Below are 10929 nucleotides of genomic sequence, written 5' to 3'. Positions count from 1 at the left end.
CGAACAACCCAACGACCACCATATATATATATATATATATAGCCCCTAGGTATGGGAGGCCAACAATAGGTCTTCTCAGATCTGAAAGCAGCGTCTAGTTCTGGTGATACCCCTCTTTTAATACACATTTTTGCCACTATCCTCTAATCCTCCTACTCCAACACCTATGGATGCGTCAGTTCACCGAAAGCGTTATCCGTCAATGCTGCCCTCTGTCGGCTTTCCTCTCCAGCTTCGTTATCGAATCAACCACCGAACAAAACGTCCATTTTGCCTTCTACATCTAGCGTGGAGCTTCTTCCCGGGAAAGACCTCAGAGACATGGAGCATTGCGCCACTTGGTTCAGATTCCGTTCACGTACAAAACACAATAAGCAGTCTAAAAAAATGTTGCCATGTGTTTTGGTATATCTGTGCATCTCTAAAGTCCAAAGTGCTATTGCAAAATTTGATGAATGGGCCACCATAACTGGTCGTGGTCGTTAAAGCCACTGGAGGTAGTGGACAGTGGCAGCATCGCTGAAGAAGTGAATGCGAGAATCGCCAAAGCTCGCTCTGATTTCCTTCAACTTAGGCACCTCTGTGGTGAACTTGACGGTGACAAACAGGGTCTACAATGCGGCAGTGCGTTCTGTATTGCTTTACGATCGTGAGGCGTCGCCGCTGTGCGTTGAAGATAAGAGAATATTGCTGTTCGCTCGCTCTCAGTGCCTTTGAAGCGTACCAGAGGAACATCGAATTAGCAATCATGGGGTGCGACGAATCGTCTTAGCAGCAAATCGGCTAGCACCAACTTCATCAATTACTCCAGATTAGCTGTGCTCCATATGCTAGATCCCCTGCTCTGTTTGGTCAGTCAGGTTCTGAGCGGAAGATACCACATGTGATCAGCGCATGACTAAGTATAAAGAATACAACAAAAGGCCTTGATTGCGTTGGTGCATGTCGTCTTGGATTTGGGTTATCATAGACATATTGCATCTGTGGTTGGGTGTAGTCACCGACATGGCGCAACCAGTGGCGGCGGTGTATGAACTCACTTGACCCTACTACCCCACTATCTCTTTTTTATCCCTCCTAGTTTAATTGCTTTTCCGCACCTACTCCATTCTACAATATTCGGTGCTATGGGTTGCGGTGACCGAGCCACTGCTTATACGTACACAGTTCACGGTTGTCAAACCGAACTAACCGAACTGACCAGCCGCCTCACTGAACGCTGCACGTGTCTATGATTCTTTGAAGTGAACGGACGTGCGATACTGGCTGAATCCAAAACCTTTGGCAAGACGATCTTACCAGGCTTGCCCAGTTGATTTTACCTCTCAGTTCGTCAACTAACCTCTCGCCAGTTCCTCTTTGATCTCGTAGCTATCTGTAGATCTTTGGTTGTGATCAAATGATGTGATCGTCCATGTTAAAAAGTCATTGATACCGTAGCTAAACCCTCCTTTAAGGATGTTGCTCAGTGCTCTGGTAAGTTTTTCGGCTATCCAGGGTTCGCTGAATTTCGTTGTTTCTTGGGAGGAACATCACCCGCTCGCGTTTGGTTGTTGCTCTCTGGGTACCATCCATTGGGCATCCTTCTGTTGTGAAACTCGACTCATGAAACCGGGTATTTTAGATAAAACCGGGTGTCACTCATAGCCCTTGGTACCAATCATCTCCATTTGACATCGTATTTATTCTTCGTCCAAGGCTAAACTCCGTTCACGCATTCGAATAGCAGACGGACGCGCAAAACCGATCGATCTGTTAGCCAAGTACATCGCGGACCAAGAGGAGGATGCCATGGCTTCGGCTGAGTTTACCGGAGTGATCGAGCTGCTTGAACCTACTCAATTTCTGGTAGGTTTGAGCGTTGAAGATTTGGAAGATCTGCTGGTTGATATCAAGGTGAGTTCGCTCACTTTGCAGTGAGTTGTGAGTTTTATGTCTTTACGGGTATCAACATGCATTTGCTAGCTCCGTACCAAGCTTAAGTTTCAAGGTCCTTTATTGGTGATCCAGTCCATCCTTGTATAAGACCTGTTTTTATCTCCAAACTTCTGCTTTTTAAAGTATGTTTTCAGCGGTCTCTATCCTTGTTACTTACTCTTTAGGTCGGGTTGGAACGCATCATCATTATTTTCTTCGGCTATCTGGTTAGCATAAGCTATACGCCTATCTGTCACCCAATCAAAATGTTGTATGTTCAGCACGCTTGACCCCCCTCTGAGAGTCTAGTAGACTCAGACTAGACTAGAGTCTAGTCTAGTTGTGCATTTCTGGAATAACAAGGCTGTACGGCAGCACGTATCAAGCTACTTCGAATGCACAAGAGCCCCCATCTTATCTCCTTTTATTAGCCCTGTCATTTTCGGATATCCCGTTTGAATAACAGTTGCTTTTTTGGAAGCGGCGTCTCTTCCCTACTTTTCCTTTTTTGTAAGTTCTTTCCCCTCCGGTAAACTTGGATTCGATCTTCCCTCTTTGCAGGTAGTCTACATGCAGCTGGAGAAAGGTCGTAATGCGGAGTATTGGCGTGACATTACAACGGTGGCAGAAGACGAATTGAACAAATTGCGTCGTGCAGAAAATGACAGTGCTGGCTTGTCCGCCGCATACGGAGCTGATAGTCGCGGTCGGAGTTCAGCCAGCATAAGCCAGTCTGTGATGCAAAGCGTAGCCGAAACACTAAAGGGAAAGACTTACAATCAATTGGCTGCCTTGGAACGGCAGGTAATTCACTCAAATTCCTCGGTGTTCATAAGTGTGCTCGTTTTTACTACCGCTGTTATCTGGTTATCTTGTTGTTGTCTATCTTTTTCGCTTGTCTTCCACAGTTCACTCGGAGGCTGCAGGATGGTGACTACATTTAGTTTCATTCCTCATTCCCTTATCCGTAGGACCAATTTTCTCTGTCTGGTTTCTTCCTCCAAATTAGTGTTGTGACTGGACTTTTCAGTCAATGTGCCTATCTCTATTGTGTCTAATTGAGCTGACAGATATCGTGTTCTCACTGTCTCAGTTACGATTTTCGCGCACCACTGTTTCATGCTTTCATTCACCGTTGGTCCAGGAAGTTGCTTGTGATTGCTCAACTGAGACTCATCAGATAAGTTCGCACTGGAACCAATGAGTCACGCCCGCGTCCAAGGGATCACGCTGCCTCTGACCACACATGCGACGAATACGACTTATTGATGACTTGTTCGCTATATTCGTATTCCCAGACAAATTGACTGCTTGTATAAGTTCAGGTTATCCTAAATAGCCACCATAACTCTGAAACTAAAAGTGTATGCCCTTAACCTGGAAACTCGACGTCGGTGAAACTTTAAAACTGCCGAGGTGTCTTGTTGCGATGCAGTATGATGCTGAATTCAATTTTTTGAGTTAACTTTGCTTTTCAGCTAGCTACCTTTTTCGAAAAAAGGATAGATGTTTCAAAGGACGTTTGTTGTGCAGCGTGACCGCTCGGTCACAATTTTGCGGGTGTACACAGCACTGTTTTGGTCTTTGTGGCTATTGTTTGTTCTCACCAGTGTTGCTTCGTACTTTTTAAATTACCAGGCCTCTTAATGACCGCATTATATGGGGTCCAGACATCTTATGTGTGATAGACCAACGTGTGTTAACCTTCAGTTGTATCCCCATTCTTACAACTCATTTTGTCCATCTCTTCAAAAGGTGACCACCGTCACCATACGACAAGATTCGCTCGAAGTCTCTATGCAAACCGATTATTACACACAAAATTCGGTGGGAAATACATCTGACATATAAAACTTCAAAAGACCACAGTTCGAAAAGATGCGAATTCCTCCGATTTGCTCGGCGGTTGATCGAGGATTTGGATAGGGAAAACCGAGAATTTCAGCGATCGAAATGCCCTTCAGTAAATGTTCTGTTTTATGGGACCCCTCTATAACTGAAATGAACTGTTGACAGTGTGACAGCGGTAGTCCAGTAGACTACAGTCACAGTCCGTTTGACGAACAAGAGGATTTTTTATCCCCGACTTGGTAATGGTTTCACACCATCGTTTTCTGGTTGCACTCCCACAGATTGAACCAAAACTAAAAGGAGGCGAAGGTGTTGACGTGACATACTGGGAAACCCTAGCGCAGTTCGTCCGCGCCCAAATGGCCCGGACTCGATTGCGTGATATGCATCAGGAGAATCTACGGCGAAAACTGGAATGTCTTCGCCAGTCCCAAGGAATCGTACAAGAACCACTTTTCCCTAGTGGAACAGACCAGCCCAAACCGTCTACCTCACAAGTGGTACGCAGTGACGCCCAGCTTATGCCTCCACCGGCAGTTGACAAATTACGAGGCGAAGAGCCCGACGAACCCGAGGTATGTCTCCTCAACACTTTTCTTCGCAGTGGATTTAGGTTCTTTTTGGCTGGCGTTTTTCTGTGGGATCCGATTCTTGGTGCAGTTACGTTGCATTCATATTTTCGTTCAATATTTCCCCTCAGGATACCCAACCACAAATAGAAGACCCACACAGCGCCGAAGCTATCCGTGCTGCCCGTCAAGCCCAGTTGGAGGCGGCAGCTATGGTTGAGGAGGAAATGTACGATGCCGCTTGTTACTCACCTCCTCGAGTGGACCCCACTGAGGTAGCGCTGGATGCTGTTATTTACAATCCTGAGGATGATCGGGCGAAGATCGACTACCAGGTCAGTAAATTAGTGGACCGTTTTTATGGTATTTACTCTCCCTTTACACTGCTACGCAGTAGACTTTCTGGGAAGAACATCTGGGAATGGTGTTCTGGCTAGTTTGAAGTATGGTGGAATGACATCGTAGTTCAGTCAAACAACGCCCACTCTGTCCAACTTCATTAACAGTGAGTTCGGTACAGATATTCTGCTGCCTGCTTCTCCCAAAACACTGAAAGGCCACGTGAATGACCACTGTCGGACGTCTAACTAGGCTTCGATGTGGTCGCAAAGTTCCTGTGTTTTAGCAACAATGAGAATTCTGAAATTAAGCTACTATTCCGAAATACCATTGAGATCGTGAGTTTCCCCTCAGCTAACTGACCACCTTGTGAAGTCGAGTGTCAGTGCATTAAGGCGCGTTTGATGCGGTGCTTGCCTGCTTACGCCGTTACACACGCGTTCGTATATTAAGTCGCAGTAACCAGATGAAACGTTTTCAAACCAATTGCTAAGCTCGGCGAGCAGATCAAAAGGCAGGGAAATCTAACCGAGCAGTAGGCTGGACAGACGGTCGTCCAAACTCACTACAGTGTCGGTACAGTGACGTGGCTTTCACATCACAGCCTGTAGAACGAGGTTCTCAACACTATTAGTGGGGTGTTCCCATGAGCCGTGCGTAAACCACTGACGATGTTGTTGAACTCCGCACCACTAGTTGATTATCAAGACCAAACAATGTCGATCCGAATAGGTGACCCGTAGGTTATTGGCCATTCTAGCGGTGTGCCAGGGTCCAGATAGATAACGATGCCTGTGTTGTCGTTGTGATGTAGAAATCTAGAACCACATGGCTACTCCAGCTGCTCTTGTTTACTGGCGCTACGGTGTTCTTAGGGGGAAATGTTTGTAATGTCACATCTCCTCTAAACGATTTTTTAACTGAATGGTCCCTAGCTATTCAAATTCAGGCGACCCCAGAAGATGGTGACTGAATGCCAGTGGGACTCCACCGTATTGTTCTGCTGAACGGGCCTAACAATCCATATGGATGTTGACCACCTCAAGTTTTAACTCTGACGCAGTTGACCAAAAAATCTATAACTCCTGAATACTTAAAGTTACGGGTTTGTTCAAGGGCAGTAGCTTACCAAATGTGCAAGCATAACTTCTGGTGTATTCTAGATAAACCCTGAACGAGGTACTAGAACGGATAATTTAGTCGTTTTATACCTATTAAGCGCTTCTTGGGAGCGAAAGATTTTCAATGTATGGAGTGGCAAGAATGAACTTTCGAGGTCATAGGTGGTGTATTACGTATCATCCATGGAGCAGTCGCAGATCGCTCACGATACACTGTCAACATAAACCTGACCAATCACAACATAGCTTGTCATCATGATTACCGTCCTCCTCATGTGAGTTCATTTTCCACTTTTAAAGTGGTTTTTATACCCTTCCGCTCGCTTCGCTGCATTAATTTTCATTAAACTAAACTGAACACCATTTTTTCAATCTCAGCGTAAAGAAGTCCTACGAACAGGAGCTATTCGCGCATCGGAAGAGGAGGAGCTCATGCGACGTGCTCGGGAAGGAATGGAAGATGGAGAAGACGCACAGTTCTCTGTTCAGGTAAGTAGTCAGGATATCTACAGTCCATTGGCTGACATACAAGGCCTTGACGTTCTGTTAGACGATAATTGCGAATGAAGTTGCTCGGCGATACAAGAAGTCGCCTACAGCCGAGCCGTCCTGAAGGCTGAAATGCAAGCGCAACTTCCAGGCTTCTCATAATATCCTTCGTATCCTTCTGCTAAGCCACGCGTTGTTCAATTCGTTGTCAGAAGGAACCAACAAAGATAGCTCTTTTCGGAAAACGTGCTATCGCTTGACCGAGCGGCCACAGTTTATGGTGTTACAATTCCGCAACCGAAGTTGCGGAACCAAACTGATTACGAATTCACTTGCACAAAAACAGCGATAAGACAAACATTAAAAAAACTACCGGATCTACCGTTTCGCAAGCATATAGCACATTTCACAATGGCTAAAACTGAACGCACTGTACCAGTTTGAAGGGTCCCAAGAAGGACGAAACTGGTCGTGATCCGGCTTATGGTTTTCAGTAACCCCATGAATAGTACGTTCCGTTCAGTGAATGGACCATCTTCGAAGTCTGAAAGGAAACAAGTTTAAGCTACGTTTCAGATGGATTAGATAACCCAATTCGACTCCTCCATTGTCAAGCGCTTCTGTATTTCGGACATTTCACTGCTGTAGGGGTTATCTAGATCCACTGTTTTCTCTTTAGTTGGGAGTTTGTACTAAACTTTTTCATCGTTTGGTTTGCGTCCCCATTGAGGAGTGTAGTCCAAAAAATGCATAGTTCCTTTGTTCATCAGTCTCAGAATCATCACCCTCTAGGGTGACTTTCTTGCCTGACTACATATGCACCTCATTGCATTCCCGTCATATTGCACCGACTGCAGGATGACTTCCGGATTTCCCCCCTAACAGCTGAAGTTATGGAGTTCCTGCTTGCTATATTGTCAAGTTGTTCGTGGTGCTACGTTCTTTCCAGATAGATGGCTTCAGAAAGGTAGCTTCTTCTCGTTCGCCCAACCACTCTGTCTCCTCGTAAGAAACTAGAGGATTGAAGGATAATTCGTCTTACAGTCGTCAAATTCGCTTCAATTGATGATGAATGGCTGCCCATTCGGTGGTTGTAGCTTCGAAGACGTACTTAAACGAAGCATTTAAGGCTGTTTCGGGTTGGAGGAAAAAATGACCGCCAAGAGCGAATACTTCCCCTGTTTTCCTCGGAGTGATTTTCCATTTCAGTATGTAGTCTCTTCGAATGCTGCTTCTGCTTGCTCCCTGTGTAGAAGTGTATACACTATCGACATCAGCCCATCTTGCTAGGGTTCGCACTCGGATGTCTGAGTTCTGGATGGTACTGAATTGACACCATCGTCCCTTGCCTCTTTTTGCAGATCCCACTAGAAGACCAATCTTTCCTGTGGTCTGATAAATACCGACCCCGAAAGCCCCGTTTCTTCAATCGCGTGCACACGGGATTTGTATGGAACAAGTACAATCAGACCCATTATGACTTGGACAACCCGCCTCCGAAAGTTGTCCAAGGCTACAAGTTCAACGTTTTCTATCCGGACCTGATTGATAAGAGCAAAACCCCCACCTACACGCTTACCCCATGCGAAGATCCATCGCAACGAGATTTCGCTATTTTGCGGTTCTCCGCAGGCCCTCCATACGAAGATATCGCTTTCAAGATAGTCAATCGCGAATGGGAGTACTCTTACAAACATGGTTTTCGTTGTCAATTCCAAAACAATATTTTCCAGCTATGGTTCCATTTCAAACGGTTTCGCTATCGCCGATGACACCAACGGTTGTTGTATCTTCTTTCAAACCAGTTTGTGTCGTGCCAACCGGATGGTGCGCTTTCGCGAATTCTCGTGTGTATATATTTTTCTATTTAATGCTTTTCAAAACATGTTGACCTAGCGTTTTGTTATAACCTTTCACGATACTCCAGTGCCACGTGCGACGACAGTAACTCTCCAACAGATGCCATCGACAAGTTCTAGGGACAGGCTTAGGGTGACTATGTATGCCCCGCGGAATGTTACATGACTACCCGTGTTTTTTTCCGCCGTAACACCATTGTTGCCACGTCAATAATGACTTGAGCATCCGGACAAAGGGCCTTTTGTGAAACAAACAGAATATGAAGGGACAATACTTGAAAGAACTGACGTGAGAACATAAAAAGTGGACAGTAAAAACACCAAGAATATGGGATCAGCGCATGTTACTTTGTCAAGAAAGCTTCAGACAATGTAATCTGGTCGTTTCCTCAAACGTCTCCTACCAGCTCGCAATACTATTAATGGGTGTCTGAATGACAGTTTAACTGGTTCTTCCCCATCCCATCTTTATGCACTCAGTATGATAGTAAACCCAAAAGGTCCTCAGCCAGATCGGGAGCACGACCTGCTTTGGTCCACCTAACTACTTCCGGGTGTCCACTCGTTCGTTTCTAAGGCTCAAAGCCAAACCGATATTCATCGACCACAACTGATATATTCTGCATTCTGTAATCCTGAGGAAATTCACTCACGAGCAATGATACTACATCGTCGTCGACTCCAGGTGATAGCGGATTCAGCCCGATAGATGAGAATACTCCTCACTTCGCTACCGCCGCTGCATTACGCATTTTCCAAACCTGTGCTGGCTACGCTGCCGCTAAGATAGATTTGGTGCGTTCTCAATTGAAACCTAAGTCACCTCGGCTGGTTAGCAATGCGATGCGTACGAAAACATCCACTAGTGTCGTTCGTTATCACGGAGTAGCCAAGGGTTGAGATACATGAAAAAGTCGACGCAACACTTCAAACGTCTCAGCTCATCAAAAGCAGTGAAAATGTTGAATCTGTCAACATCCAGCACTGCTCTCAACTCTGATTAAAAATCCTTATGCTTAGCAGCATAAAGAGCGTATAAGACCTTGTCTATGAGCCCAAAATTGACTTAGTGGCTATCATGTAATATACGTAGCTCGGGTGCGTTGATCGGTTGTTGGTTTGTTCGCCGAGCTTGGCAGTTGGATCGCAAACGTTTCATCACCAACCGCGGTGACATCGTCAGTGCGGGGTTGAGTGGGTGAATTCACCCTCTTCTGCCTGTGCTCATGTAGCTCCTAAACAGCATCTGTTAGCTTTGAAGGCGGTCTTCGCGTAGTTTTATTGATCCCCTATGAATCTGATTCTCAATCTCTTGTGTCTGATTGATTCGTTCGACAATTCTGTGTGTGATCGTTCTGTTGCGATTAGGTCGCTTTCCCCTTGATTTGTGGTTTGGATTTGTTTCCTTGATTGGTTGATTCAGTGATCGGTTTTTTTTGTAGTTCTCTTCCTTTGAACCCATCAGTCCGTTAGTTGTCGTTAGGTTTCTTGATTTTCCATGCGTATCAGAGTCCCGTGACTGTGTAGTCCTTTTGCTCATAGCGGATGATAGACTGGGTTAATGTGTATTTGTTTATTGATCGACTTTTGTGTGGAGTACCACGTCTCGGCAAACTGTCGTTCCCGTTTTGTTCATGCGTGAGCAAGTATTTGAAAGTTGTCCCAATTCACGAAGACAGAGGACACAAGTTCAATTGGGAAATTTGACAAATACTCTCATCTGAATAAAAATCTGGTTTTGACGGGAGACTTACCTGGAACCCAGCTGAACCTCCCCTGCGTGATATTCTTCAGCACCTGAATGTGATGGAACCCTAGGGCCCCCCGGCATTCTGAATGAGTGGTTAGCAATGCGATGCGTACGAAAACATCCACTAGTGTCGTTCGTTATCACGGAGTAGCCAAGGGTTGAGATACATGAAAAAGTCGACGCAACACTTCAAACGTCTCAGCTCATCAAAAGCAGTGAAAATGTTGAATCGGTCAACATCCAGCACTGCTCTCAACTCTGATTAAAAATCCTTATGCTTAGCAGCATAAAGAGCGTATAAGACCTTGTCTATGAGCCCAAAATTGACTTAGTGGCTATCATGTAATATACGTAGCTCGGGTGCGTTGATCGGTTGTTGGTTTGTTCGCCGAGCTTGGCAGTTGGATCGCAAACGTTTCATCACCAACCGCGGTGACATCGTCAGTGCGGGGTTGAGTGGGTGAATTCACCCTCTTCTGCCTGTGCTCATGTAGCTCCTAAACAGCATCTGTTAGCTTTGAAGGCGGTCTTCGCGTAGTTTTATTGATCCCCTATGAATCTGATTCTCAATCTCTTGTGTCTGATTGATTCGTTCGACAATTCTGTGTGTGATCGTTCTGTTGCGATTAGGTCGCTTTCCCCTTGATTTGTGGTTTGGATTTGTTTCCTTGATTGGTTGATTCAGTGATCGGTTTTTTTTGTAGTTCTCTTCCTTTGAACCCATCAGTCCGTTAGTTGTCGTTAGGTTTCTTGATTTTCCATGCGTATCAGAGTCCCGTGACTGTGTAGTCCTTTTGCTCATAGCGGATGATAGACTGGGTTAATGTGTATTTGTTTATTGATCGACTTTTGTGTGGAGTACCACGTCTCGGCAAACTGTCGTTCCCGTTTTGTTCATGCGTGAGCAAGTATTTGAAAGTTGTCCCAATTCACGAAGACAGAGGACACAAGTTCAATTGGGAAATTTGACAAATACTCTCATCTGAATAAAAATCTGGTTTTGACGGGAGACTTACCTGGAACCCAGCTGAACC

The 10929-nt window shown here is 45.4% G+C and overlaps 2 protein-coding genes across 2 annotated transcripts in view; one reads left to right on the top strand and one right to left on the bottom strand.

Annotated features, from left to right (window-relative positions):
• T265_01331 (hypothetical protein) overlaps positions 1-8150 on the top strand; it is a gene marked incomplete at both ends in the record, with an annotated part of 14022 nt that extends 5872 nt beyond the window's left edge. The window contains 6 exons of the mRNA XM_009165337.1: positions 1699-1896; positions 2479-2721; positions 4050-4343; positions 4382-4672; positions 6176-6286; positions 7648-8150. Of these exons, the coding sequence (XP_009163601.1) occupies positions 1699-1896; positions 2479-2721; positions 4050-4343; positions 4382-4672; positions 6176-6286; positions 7648-8058 (1548 nt within the window). The remainder of the gene's footprint in view (positions 1-1698; positions 1897-2478; positions 2722-4049; positions 4344-4381; positions 4673-6175; positions 6287-7647) is intronic.
• A 153-nt stretch (positions 8151-8303) lies between these two features.
• T265_01330 (hypothetical protein) lies at positions 8304-9322 on the bottom strand (the record flags this gene model as incomplete). Its single annotated transcript, XM_009165336.1, has 2 exons — positions 8304-8419; positions 9235-9322. The coding sequence occupies 2 exons, from the start codon at positions 9320-9322 to the stop codon at positions 8304-8306; spliced, it is 204 nt and encodes a 67-aa protein (XP_009163600.1).
• Positions 9323-10929: the final 1607 nt, after the last annotated feature.

Source organism: Opisthorchis viverrini, assembly GCF_000715545.1.
Source record: "Opisthorchis viverrini unplaced genomic scaffold opera_v5_14, whole genome shotgun sequence".
NCBI classification, from domain to species: domain Eukaryota; kingdom Metazoa; phylum Platyhelminthes; class Trematoda; order Opisthorchiida; family Opisthorchiidae; genus Opisthorchis; species Opisthorchis viverrini.
Note: the sequence above shows the minus strand (reverse complement) of the source record. Positions and strands in the feature narration are given on the sequence as shown.